This window comes from Sus scrofa, chromosome 2 (assembly GCF_054392235.1).
Source record: "Sus scrofa isolate SSC_HxYL_T2T_F1_AM1 chromosome 2, Sscrofa_HxYL_maternal_Yorkshire_Landrace_v2.0, whole genome shotgun sequence".
Lineage (NCBI taxonomy): Eukaryota > Metazoa > Chordata > Mammalia > Artiodactyla > Suidae > Sus > Sus scrofa.
In genome coordinates this window covers 13,305,281-13,318,727 of record NC_139384.1, presented here as the reverse complement: position 1 = coordinate 13,318,727, position 13,447 = coordinate 13,305,281, and the positions used below count along the sequence as shown (strand labels likewise).

Below are 13,447 nucleotides of genomic sequence, written 5' to 3'. Positions count from 1 at the left end.
TGATATAGAGAGTACTCATGTAGCACCTTGCCGCATACCAAAGCATGATGGTTATCTTGAAGAAAAGCACTTGTCCTATTATTTGAGTTACAAGGTGGACTAGCCACCTTTTATTTATTTATTTTTAATTTAACACCATTTTCACTTAAATGACTGACAAGACACACTTTGCTTATTCAGACTTGGATATTTGACAGACATTTTCTTGAATGCAGTGAGCATTTAAGTTTGAGGAAAAAATAACTGACAGTACTTGCTACCTGAGTTTTCAAGTGAAAATTTTAATTTTGGAGGACTTGTTTGTATCTGAGGTGGTAACATCCCAATACTTATAACTTTTATATTTATTTTAAAAGACTGTGTTTTTTTGGCCACACCTGCAGCGTATGGCAGTTCCTGGACCAGGAATCAAACCCAAGCTGCAGCAGTGAGCCACTGCAGTGACAACGCTAGATCCTTAACCCAGTGTGCCACAAGAAAACCCTTTTACATGAAATCGGTGGTGATAGTGATGAGTGTAAAGTTTTGATAGTATCTCATGAAATGTTTTATCACTTAGAAGATATGTGTAACTCTGTGAACCAGTTGTGTTTTGTTTTGTTTTGTGTTTTGCTTTTTAGGGCCACCCTTGAGGCATATGGAAGTTCCCAGGCTAGGGGTCAAATAAGGCTATAGCTGCTGGCTTACACCACAGCCACAGCAACTCAGGACCCCCGACCCACTGAGTGAGGCCAGGCATCGAACCCGCATTCTCCTGGATACTGGTTGGATTTGTTTCCACTGTGCCACAATGGGAACTCCCTCTGTGAACCAGTATTTTCCACGTGACTAATGCATGATTTTCCAAATCCTGCATGAGTAATTGATCCATTCGGAGACAAGACAGACCAGTGGGTTTTAATTTAACAGAATATGAAGCAAGCATTAATTTGGATTCAGATTTCACATTGCTGCTAAAGTTAAAGGGACTCTTTGTTGAGTATTAGTGTACTATCAAAGAATATCCACAATTATCTGAAAGGACTATTAAAATTCACCTCCCTTTTCCAACTTCTTACCTGTATCAGGCTGGAGTTTCTTCATACAATTCTTGCAAAATAACATCACAACAGATTGAAAAGAGAGGCAGATATGGGAATTTAGCGACCTTCTCTTAAACCAGATTTTAAGCTGTACAAAAATGTAAACAGTGGTTTTTTTTTTGTTGTTGGCTTTTTTTTTTTTTTTTTTTTTTTTTTTTTTTTTTTTTTTTTTTTGTCTTTTTGCCTTTTCTAAGGCCGCTTCCGCGGCGTATGAGATTCCCAGGCTAGGGGTCTGATCGGAGCCGTAGCCGCCGGCCTACGCCAGAGCCACAGCAACTCGGGATCCGAGCCGAGTCTGCGACCTACACCACAGCTCACGGCAACGCCAGATCCTTAACCCACTGAGCAAGGCCAGGGATCGAACCCACAACCTCATGGTTCCTAGTTGGATTCGTTAGCTACTGCGCCACGACGGGAACTCCTTTGTTTTTTTGTTTTTAAATGTCATGTTAACATGGAATATATTTATTTTTATTTTTAAATGGAATGTTTAAAATTTCTCAGTACTATAGCTACTAATATATGTAACCCACACCAATGAACACTCTTTGGATCCTCATAATTTCTTTCTTTTTTTTTTTTTTTTTTTTTTTTTTTGACGCCCCTAAACCATTATCAGGAAGGGGTGTATTCTATTTTTTTTGTTGTTTTTTGTCTTTTTTGCCATTTCTTGGGCCACTCCCGTGGTATATGGAGGTTCCCAGGCTAGGGGTCAAATCGGAGCTGTAGCCACCGGCCTACACCACAGCCATGGCAACACAGGATCTGAGCCATGTCTGCAACCTACACCACATGGCAATGCTGGATCCTTAACCCACTGAGCAAGGCCAGGGATCGAACCTACAACCTCATGGTTCCTAGTCGGATTCGTTAACCATTGCGCCATGATGGGAACTCCTGGATCCTCATAATTTCTAAGAGGATAAAAGAGTGCTGAGACCAAATAATTTGAAACCTAATGGCTTAGAGTGAATGGTTTCTTTTCTTTTCCTTTTTTTTTTTTTTTTGGATTTTTAGGGCCGCACCCACAGCACATGGAGGTTCCCAGGCTAGGGGTCCAACTAGAGCTGTGGCTGCTGGCCTACACCATAGCCACAGCACCTCGGGATCTGAGCTGAGTTTGTGACCTATATCACAGCTCACAGCAACGCTGGATCCTTAACCCACTAAGCGAGGCCAGGGTTCGAACCTGCAACCTCATGGTTGCTAGTCAGGTTTGCTAACCACTGAGCCACGACGGGAACTCCAATGGTTTCTTATATTAGAGTCTATAGGAAAGGGATCTCTTTAAGTCCCCTGAGGGCTTTGTCTAGAGCCAGGCACTTGTGGGTGTGTGCTCAGTAAACATTTGAAGGGTAGGGGGGTGGCGGAGGACAGATGAGAGAGGAAAATTCTTAATGATGAATATAGATTTTGAAGAGTTGGCCTTTGACCTGGATAACTTTCTGACTTCCTATAGATAAGAAACCTGATCGGGAAGAAATTCAGATGAGCAGTATGGGATCAAACACAAAATCATTAGGTAGGTGACTAATTCCTGCCTGAGGATGTGGAGTAAGAGTTCATCAGGGTGAGGAGAACTGTGCGGCTCTGCGGTTCTTTCCAGCACCCTCAGCGTTTACCATCCTGGGAGAGCACTGCCAGGACATTTCCATTTGGAGGAAGGCGAGGAAATTTAGTAAAAGCCGATTCATCTCCTTTTTTCTTCATTCCCACATCTCAGAGGTTTAAAGAAAAAGTCTTCACATGCCTCCCCCAGTACTACAGAATCAAGTTTGTGTCCTAAACGGTTGCTCATAGCCTTTCAGTCTGACCCTAGGTTCACTCTGTCTTTTCTCTGTATACTCTGTTCGGCCCACCAAGTCTACTTTGCTCTCCTCTTTACTCTGTACCTTTAAAATTTTGCTCATGTAATAGCTCCTATTGGAACATCCTTCCCATTTTCTCTCTAAATTGTTTTCATCCCTAAAATCTCAGCTGAAGTCCCATCTCCTTTGTGGGGTCCTTCCTGACAATGGCAGTACACTTGACTCTTTTCTCCTAATTCCAGTGCTTTTCCCAGACAGAGCTTTTCAGTTTAGCTTTATTACCATGTGTTATGTATATTGCCTTCACAATTAGATTTAAGTTTTTTTTAATGATTTTTATTTTTCCATTATAATTGATTTACAGTGTTCTGTCAGTTTCTACTGTATAGCAAAGTGACCCAGTCATTCTCTCACACACACACACACACACACACACACACACACACATTCTTTTTCTCACATTATCTTCCATCATGTTCCATCCCAAGTGACTAGATATAGTTCCCTGTGCTACACAGCAGGATTTCATTGCTTATCCACTCCAAATGCAATAGTTTGCCTCTATTAACCCCAAATGCCCAGTCCATCCCACTCCCTCCCCTTCCCCCTTGGCAACCACAAGTCTCTTCTTCATGTCCATGAGTTTCTTTTCTGTGGAAAGGTTCATTTGTGCTGTATATTAAATTCCAGATATAAGTGATATCATATGGTATTTGTAGATTTTTTTAAGCCAAGGACTTGCAGACCTTAATGCCTTTCTGGAGCATTTGGCAAAGCTCAGTGCCCAACAGAGGTGCCTAATTCACATTTATTTGCTTAATACATATTTTATACTAGAGGGGAATATCATGTTTCTGTATGCTTTTTTTTTTTTTTTTTTTAAACTAGATAACAACTATTCCACATTGAATGAGAGAGGGGACCACAATAGAACACTGGATCGATCTGGGGATCTAGGTGAAATGGAGCCATTGAAGGGAACACCCCTGATGGTAAATTATCTTTGTATACTGTTGTCCTTCTAAGGCTAGTTCTCTTTTGAAGCCTGCTTATTTTGTGAAATAGGAAAAGTGCCTGATGAAAAAAACAGCATCCTTTTCTTAGAGGGTTTTTCAGGGGAAAAGTAGGAGTTTTGATTCATGCTGGGATGATTCTGTGATGGTCAAGATGGGAGAAGGAAGGCTGTAAATGTGTCGCATACATGACTAACGCCAACTGACCTGTTCGCACATTACTCTCTGTTCCTGCCTTTCCTTGAATATCTTGCCCCTCGCTTACTATTAACTTGTTTTATTTGAGTTTATAGATGTGAGGCTTTTTCCCCTAGATCTGGCACACATTCATGAAGTTCCCATTTTCTTACTCCCCTACTAACCAATTGCATGTGTTCACAGCAGGACGAGGGGCAGGAATCTCTGGAGGAAGAGTTGGATGTGTTGGTTTTGGATGATGAGGGGGACCAAATGTCTTACCCCCCCATGGTATGTCCTCCAGCCACCCCCAAGCCATCCTCCTTGAGGATGGAGGTCCCTCTGTGTCAGCATTTTGCCAATCATGCTGATCTGATCAGTCTCAGCCACATGGGGTTTGGAGGTGCTGCTTCTGTGATTATTATCTTAAGAGTCTGGGACATGCCCCCTGGTGATCTGATTCTCCATTACGTGCTACTTTCTTTCCTCCAGATTTGCCCAACTGTCTTTTGGTTCCTCCTTATTCCCAACCCTATTAACATCTCTTTTTCTTTTTTCCTTACAGCAGAAGATTTAGCACCACTCTCTCCGCTACATCTGGGCTTATAATATATGTACTTTTATTTTTTGGTGGTGAAACGGACTGATGATTTTTCCCTTTCTTCGCTGGACTATTGTGCCAACTGCCAGGCTGCCTCCTGCCCTTATAGCCCTCAGTGGCTGCCTTCTTTCCATCAACTCCCTAACTTCTTCCAGTGAAAGCTTAATTGTCCTTGCTCCCACCTCCAGATCCCCTCCAGTTACTCCCAAGAAGCCTGACTCAGTTATATGCCTATCTTGAGAAACTGCTGCAGATTAGCTCTTTTTGCCAGCTCTCCCCGGAACTCTTGGCCTTGTGTGGAGGGAGGGAGAGAGTGGGAATCTTCACTGGAAGCCGTGGGAAGAATTGGAAATTACATGCTATATATGCAGTATCCAGCAATCTGATAAACTGATGATTCTTAATCAAGATTTTTTTTTTTTCCTGGTGGGGAAGGGACCTTTTATTTTTGTTTTGGAGAATGGAAAGTGTGAGCTCTTTATTCCTAATGACCATTTTTGGAGCAAAGAAGGTCAGCAACATTGGCACATACCACCTGGCAAGGGCCCTTGAGTAAGTGAAGGTCTCCTAGAGCTGAGATTAAGAAACTTTGCTCTACTCATCTCCAGGGCAGGGACCATCAAGGACCTACAGACTCCATCTCTTCTCCAAGCCTCATGCCAACCCTGGGTTGCTGCCACTGCCCCTTACTGAGGCTGTCCTTAACCCTCCTCTCCCATCCTGTGATAATGTCTGCTGACTTGGCCTGGCCATTTGCAAGAGGCTGTAGAAAGAGAATATGTCAAGGAAGACACGTTGGGTGAGAAGGAGCAGAAAGATGTCTTCTGGGGAGGAGAAGAGCCTCTGGGAGGAGCTAGTAGGAATGTACATGAATCATTTAGTCTGAAACTGGCTGGAAGCTTCAAAGCTGGCTTCCCCTGAATGCTTATTTCTCGTTTCCTCACCCTTTTAGCCCCATCCTCCCCTGCCTCCTCCCTGGATTGGTTGGCTGACTAAAGGACTTGATGTACATACTCCTGCCCCCTTTACCCTTAAAAGGTGGGGTTTGCCCCTGGCTTTGCCTCTTCTTTGTGCCTTTGGCCTGGGGTGCATCTCCTCCTTCCCTTCCATGTGCCTTTCTTTGCCTCTGCAGTCTCATTTCTCATGATTTTGCAAGTTAAATTTTGTTGCTTTCTTACCTACCGTTGGCCCTAAATAGCAGAAAGAAGAGGAGAGGTGACTTAGAGAACCTCAGTCTCTCCACTGGGAATTGGAATAGCCTCTAATTTTAGCCATAGAAGGTTTTGCTTTCAATAGTCTATGTTGGGATTTTGCAAAAATCCTATTCTCATGAATCTCAAAATAAGGTTGGTGGGAGGAGTGAGTGATGTGACTGACTCTACTCCTTAGTTGCCCAGAATTATCATCATCTTTTGAAGGGGTTATAGGGAAGTCATTTCCGTCCTTACCAGCACCCCCACCCCCACCCCAATACCTCCTCCTTTTAGTTTAGTGTGGATTAGCAGGTTGGGCTAGAGGAATCAGCTGCTATGCGGTTGATTATTATTTTTTAACCCTTTCCCTTATTGGTCGTGTACTCCTCCCTTTAATCTAAATGCTCTGTTCAATGCAACTGGAAATCTTTATCCTCTTCTCTCCCCCTTCCCTTATATATTGAGGCTATGGGGTAGGAGAAAAGTGCACAACCCACCACCCCATCCCTTTCCCCTGTGCGCTGAAATTCCTTATTTACACCCCACCCCCCACCCCGCACATTTCTTCCCACTCCTTTTCTGGCAAAAAGGAGCCTTTTCTTCTCTGTGACCTAAGAGCATACTGCACAGGGGAAATTGCCCCCATCTGGACCTGGCTCCACTCTTGGTTTCTCTTGTCTTCTGCTGCTCTTTTCCTGGTGCTCTTTTTCACGGTGGGGTGTGGGTAATAGAACAGCCATGGGCTTTTGGGGACCTTTAACTTTTTTTTTTCCTTTTCATTTATAAAAACACTAAACATTCAATTCCAGAGAACCAAAAATCCCACCTTCCCACCGAACACTACTAAGGGGCGTGTCTTCTGCTCCATACATTTTCTGTTTTTCTTTCTCTCTTGTTAATGCTTTTAAAAACAAATGAGTTTTTTTATATAAATAAAGTTTTTAAAGTGTGTATGTGGGGGGTCTGTGTCATTTCTTCACTTTAAGCTGTATCTCTTTTCTCCTTTTCATCTTGGTTACTTCCTCATGTATCCGCGTTCTTTTTTCTCCAGAGCAACCAGAAGGGGGTTGTACCAAGATGGGTTTATTTTGAGCTCAATCCCAACTTTTAACAAGGAACATTCTTTTTCTAATTATATATGAAACATTTTTCTCTGAAGATTCTTAAAAATTAAATGTGGATAAGTGGAGCATGGGAAGCTTATTGCTAACAGAGAAAGGAAACATAGTGAAGTATAAAGAATTAATTCCTAACTTAATCATTGGAATTCTTTTGCAGCATTTGACAAAACTAACATTGAATAAAACTCATTGCAATATATGACCCTCTTGGACATTTATGGATAGAAGATTAGAAGCTACCGACTCTAGCTATAATCCTAATAAATATGAAAATGTAGAATTGAAAGGCTACATAATGTAGCTTCTCAGGCTATCTGTAATCCATAGTAAGAAGACAAGGGGAGCAGGCCTTTATCTTCCTCTGTGTCCTACAAAGTAATATGTGGGTGGGTAGCAAATACTTGTTGGATTACCAGGGGTTGTCTTTACTGTAGAGGCCAAGGATTAAGACCTAGGGAAAGAGGCTTATTTTCTCTGGGACCCATATTTCCTGTTACATTATTAAGACTTTGAGAATTTATGTAAAATGCTTTCTCTATGTCCAGTCTTTAGATTAAAAATATATAGCTGCCTCTGGTGATGGTCATGTCTCAATTTTGTTGAATTAGGTCTTGGGTATGAAAACTTCCTTGGGCTAGTGAGACCAGGATATCTGATGCCATTTAAAACTTGCTTTGTGTCTGACAGTTGTAGTTTTAAGACTAGAAGGATAAAGCACAGAGCCAAAAAGCTATTAGAGTTTGCTTTACTAAGAGTTTTGGTAGCTGTGCTTGAGATGGTTTTTTATCGATGTAGAAAAACCTGGCCACTGATAAACAGCCTTTATTTCTGTTGTGTTCTTTATTATCCGTTGGTATTGAGCTATGTACTTTTCTCTCCTCTCCCTGGGTTGGTCCATTCGTCTTATCTCATTCAGTGTTTACTCTGCATCTTCCATATGCCAGGCATTGTTGTGGATGTCAGGTTTAGATTAGAGCATGAAATATATGGACCCTTTCTCATAAAGCTTGTAATCCATGAGAATTCTATGCAGCTGAGATCTGTGATTATTTAAAAACATTTCTCTGCCCTTAACTAAAACGAGGTGTTAAAAAGAATGATCTGTAAAGTCCCCGTATTGCTTATTTCTTGACACTGACTTATTAATGCTTTTGAAGCCTCTTGGTATCTCTTAATACTAACTTTAGGAATTCTGTGGATTTTGTCAAGACCTGCCCATTTATTTCCTGATCCTTTAGAGCCTGAGGTGTTTTTCTCCTGGTGGTGGTTATAGATGAGGCTCAACCACTCTTCTGTCTCAATGAGACTTTTTAGTGAAGATGTTTGTGAAATAGCTGTAATAAGCCTTGCTGTGACATACTAACTGACAGCTCAGAGCTGTGACCTCACTTGGCCAGTTGTTCTTTTCTTGCTAAAGTAATGAACTTTGTTACAAACTAGAAATTTCTCACCCAGGAAGATTTAAGGACCAGTTATTCTAGATCATTACTTTTCATTTTGTCTATCTTTATTTTTTGCTTTTTACAGCTACACCTGTGGCATATGGACATACCCGAGCCAGGGGTTGAATCAGAGCTGCAGCTGCAGCCTACACCCACAGCCATGGCAACACCAGATCTGAGCCACATCTGCAATCTATGCCATTGCTTGCAATAACAGCAGATCCCTAACCCACTGAGCAAGGTCAGGGATTGAACCTGCATCCTCACATAGACAACGCTGGGTCCTTAATCAGCTGAGCCACAATGGGAACTCCAATTTGTGTATCTTTTTTATCTGAATTATAGGATAGTAAAGTTCATCTTGCTCTTTTCGTAGAGTTATAAGTACTTGGACCTAGCTTTATCGATCTGAGCAAGGATGTAAGAATCACCTGATGTATACATGTAAGGATAACTTGATTCCCTTGCTGTACAGTGGGAAAAAAAAAAAAATTACCTGGGAAGCTTATTAAAAATGCGGATTCCCTTGCATTTCCAAAAATTGCTTCAAAGCATGAGACACAGGAATCCAAAATCTTGTTAAGTAACCTAGGTTACCGTGATGGCTGTGGTCAGTTAATTGCAACTTGAGACACTGATCTAAGACTTCGTTTAAGATTTCAGCCTCAAACCAGTCATCAGGGATGACTGGCTTCAGCTCCACTGGCAGTAATACTGGTTTTATGATGGGTGTGGTGATAAGCACAGTAGAGTTCATAGAGGAAACAATGTTTATCTCAAAGGAATGCATTTCTTACTATGGAATTTGAGATAATAGTGACAGTCTGAGAATGTAGCATGTACATAGGCGGAGCTTCTTTTGCAAATCATGTCATGTAGATAAGGCTCAGGACTTCCCGTTATGGCTTAGTGGAAAGGAATCTGACTAGTAACCATGAGGATGCAGGTTCGATCCCTGGCCTCACTCAGTGGGTTAAGGATCCGACGCTGCCATGAGCTGTGGTGTAGGTCACGGAAGCAGCCCAGATCTGGCATTGCTGTGACTGTGCAGGCCGGCAGCTACAGCTCCAATTCATCCACTAGCCTGGGAACCTCTATATGCTGTGGGTGCAGCCCTAGAAAAAAAGATAAGACCCAAGCTAATGAGGCGAACTAGCTTTTGGTATGGGGCCCTCTAGGACATAGAGAATTCCCTAAACCTGATGGCTTTGAAGCGTTACTTCTGGCTACAAAGGGTACCTCAATTGGGAAACAAGTGGTCCTATTGGCTAAAGCCAAGGAGGGATGTCTGAAAACTGAAATCACTCCTGAGAGACAGCCTATCTCAAGAAAGCACACAAATACAAAAACAAACATTGTAGAAATGAATTTTTTTTTCTTATAACCTTGTGACCTCTTGACTTTCCCATTGCCTGTGTCACTTAAAGCATTAGTTCCTCAACTGATCCAGCCAGAATTCAAGGGCAGACATGGAGAGGAAGCTGAAGGAAGAGAGGTAGGGAAAGCATCAATAAAAATAATCACTTTGGCCTGTCTGCATTATTATATTCTGACTTATTATTTTTTAATGTAGTAGGAAATGACCAGTGCCAGCTATACAAGAATGAATTGAGTCAAGAGCTTTATAGTTGTTAGTGTAACTGTAGGAGCCATAAGTATTATTGTAAGCGTGTAGCAACTAGCTATTTTGTTTTATTTTTAGCTGAGGAAAAAGTGCTATGTTCACCATATGCATTTCTGTCTTCAGTGTTGAAAAGGACAGGTTCTTCCACTTGTATTGAGGATATAGAAAGGATTATGATCTATCTTTCCCCAGTATCTAGTGCTAATGGCCAAATAGTCTGAAAGACATGAGGCTTTTGTGTGTGAGGAAAAGGAAAAAATGTCAGATACCCATGGCAATATTTCAGGCATTCACTCTGCTCTTGTCTTCAATCCTTTTTCCTTCCATCTTTTTTTTTTTTTTTTGCCTTGCCTGCAGCATGCGGTAATCCTGGGGTCAGGGATTGAACTTGCACCGCAGCAGTGACCCAAGCCTCAGCAGTGACTCTGCAGAGCCACCAGGGAACTTCTTTTATGCTGTCTTTATAAGGCAAAATTAGCAATGGTGTTTTGCAAACTTTGGACTCTGGGCCTCTACAACCCATTCTGTTGTCAGGAACAAGAGTATGAGGAGTGTAGTATGTATAGCTGGAATTAATTCCAGCTTCTGTTTTTGGCATTGTGGTGGATTAGATACTCTGAACGGTACTTTCAGCAGAAACAAGATCCTTGGTAAAATGTATTTATTAAAAAAATAGTAATTCTGTCGTGGCTCAGTGGTAACGAACCCACCTAGGACCCGTGAGGATTCAGGGTCAATCTTGACCTCGCTCAGTAGGTTAAGGATCCAACATTGCCGTGAGCTGTGGTGTAGGTCACAGACATGGCTCAGATTCCGCATTTCTATGGCTGTGGCGTAGGTCAGCAGCTGCAGCTCTGATTTGACCCCCAGCCTTAGAACTTCCAATTGCCATGGTGTGGCCCTAAAAAGACCAAAAAAACCCCAAAACCAAACAAAACATTATAAGCACATTACTGAACAAGCACAAAAGTAAGGAAGGAATCCATAGATATTCAAAATGAAGTGAAAATTAGAATCCTACGAAATAGGCAACTGCCAGAGCTAGCTTTTACTCAGTTTTTGCCAAACTCAGCAGGCTTTCAGCATTTAGTTTAATGACTATGCTGGGTATGGGAAAGAGGAACTGAAGGATCTAGAAGGTGACTCTAAGTAAAGCTGGGATCCCCTCAGTGTAAAGCTGAACAAGAAATAAACTTGTTCTCTTGTGGCACCGTGGGTTAAGGATCCAGCAAAATCATTGCAGTGGCCTGGGTTACTGCTGTGGTGAGGGTTTAGTCCCTGGCCCAGGAACTTGCATATGTGAAGGGTGTACTCAAAAAAAAAAAAGAATAAATTCTATAGAAGGGGGTGGTAAGTTACTTACCTCACACTTGATGCCATTACCTGAAATCTGGGCTCACCTCTTGAGCCAAAATACACAGCCAAGCCAAAGACCAGGAGAAGGAAAGATTTATTACTTGCAGCAAGTAAGGAGAACACCAAGAATCTTTCCTAAAACAGTGTCTCTCCAAACAGCAAAATTAGGGAAGTTTTAAGCTAAGGGTACAGGCATATCTATGAAGGAACTTGGGCAGTCCAAACTTGAGTTCGCCGAAGCCAGAGAAAGTCAACCTCATCATCCCTTAGGTTCCAGTTGATCTGGTGGCTGAGGGCCTGGGGAGTTTAAATTCTGCAAAACAGCCCAAGAAAATGCCTCAGCATAAGCTTTATCACTAAAACAGACCTGGGCATCTCTACAACTGATTTATTATCTTTGCTATCGTTACTTCTCTCTCTCTCTTTTTTTTTTTTTTTTTTTTTTTTTTGCTTGGCATATGAAGTTCCCAGAACAAGGATCAAATTGGAACTGTAGCAGTCAGCCTACACCACAACCACAACAATGCCAGATCCGAGTCACGTTTGTGACCTAAACCACAGCTCACAGCAGTGCAGGATTCTTAACTAGTTGATTGAGGCCAGGTATCGAACCCTTATCCTCATGGATACTAGTCCAGTTCTTAACCTGTTGTGCCATCATGGGAACTCCTATCATTACTTTTCTTGTCAGATAACAATTTGTTGTTCCCTTAAGATCTTTTTTTTTTTTTTTTGTCTTTTTGCTTTTGTCTTGGGCCGCTCCCACGGCATATGGAGGTTCCCAGGCTAGGGGTCTTATCGGAGCTGTAGCCGCTGGCCTACACCAGAGCCACAGCAACACAGGATCCGAGCCGCATCTGCAACCTACATCACAGCTCACAGCAACGCCGGATTGTTAACCCACTGAGCAAGGGCAGGGACCGAACCCGCAACCTCAGGGTTCCTAGTCGGATTCGTTAACCACTGCGCCACGACAGGAACTCCCCTTTAAGATCATTATTAATGAGACCTATTCAAGGGCAAGTGTTCTGATCAGGCTTAGATCACAAAATGGTTTTAGGCCTAAAATGGCTTCTCTTATGTTAAAAAACTATCTGGGAGTTCTTGTGCAGCGGCTTAAGGATCTAGCATTGTCACTGCAATGGCTTGGGTCACTGCTGTGGTGCACGGTCTATCTCTGGCCAGGAACTTTCATATGCTGTGAGCAAGGCCAGAAAAAAAAAAAAAGCTTTGTCTGGAGCCCTACTCTATCTGCTTAGAGCTGGTCATACCTCCAGGTGATTTCCTGAAGCAAATGCAATTCCTCTAAGGCTTCAGTTCCCATATGTAAACTTCCAAGGCAAACGAACAGCCCTGTTTAAAGATTGTAAGGTGCTGGAGCTCCGTCATGGCTCAGCGGTAGTGAATCTGACTAATGTCCATTAGGAAGCAGGTTGGATCCCTGGCCCCGCTCAGTGGATTAAGGATTGGTGTTGCTGTGAGCTGTGGGGTAGGTCATAGACGTGGCTCAGATCTGGCGTTGCTGTGGCAGCTCCAATTCGACCCCTAGCCTGGGAACCTCCGTATGCCGCAGATGCAGCCCTAAAAAACAAGAAAAAAATTATAAGGTGCACAAAGAAAACACCACAAGTGAATAAGGAGACAAAAACACACAAAAGCTCTTGCTTTTTAGGGCTACGCCTGTGATATATGCAGGTTCTCAGGCTAGGGGTAGAATCAGAGCTACAGCGGCCAGCCTACACCACAGCCACAGCCACGCCAGATCCAAGCTGCACCTGCGACCTACACCACAGCTCACAGCAATACTGGTTCCTTAACCCACTGAGGCCAGGGATCGAAAACTCATGGTTCCTAGTCGGATTCGTTTCCCCTGTGCCACGATGGGAACTCCAAAACATTGTCAGACAAAGGCAGGGTTTTCCTCAGGTAATATAGGATATCCTGAGGCAGAAATAAAATGATTTTAAAAGGAAGTCAGATGCAAGAAGGAACATTGAACACAGATATTGGTAAGTAATGGTGAAAGTGAG

At 42.6% G+C, this 13,447-nt stretch overlaps 1 protein-coding gene across 45 annotated transcripts in view; it reads left to right on the top strand.

Moving 5' to 3' along the window:
• Positions 1–6,825, top strand: part of CTNND1 (catenin delta 1) — a 60,573-nt gene extending 53,748 nt beyond the window's left edge. For 16 of the 45 annotated variants that reach the window (XM_021083023.2, XM_005660895.4, XM_021083016.2 and 13 more), the window contains 4 exons: positions 2,542–2,604; positions 3,779–3,882; positions 4,285–4,371; positions 4,646–6,825. In XM_021083023.2, coding sequence (XP_020938682.1) covers positions 2,542–2,604; positions 3,779–3,882; positions 4,285–4,371; positions 4,646–4,657 — 266 coding nt within the window. In that variant the 3' untranslated portion in view covers positions 4,658–6,825. The remainder of the gene's footprint in view (positions 1–2,541; positions 2,605–3,778; positions 3,883–4,284; positions 4,372–4,645) is intronic. The other 29 variants (XM_085011063.1, XM_021083025.2, XM_021083021.2 and 26 more) reach the window with 3 other exon arrangements.
• Positions 6,826–13,447: the final 6,622 nt, after the last annotated feature.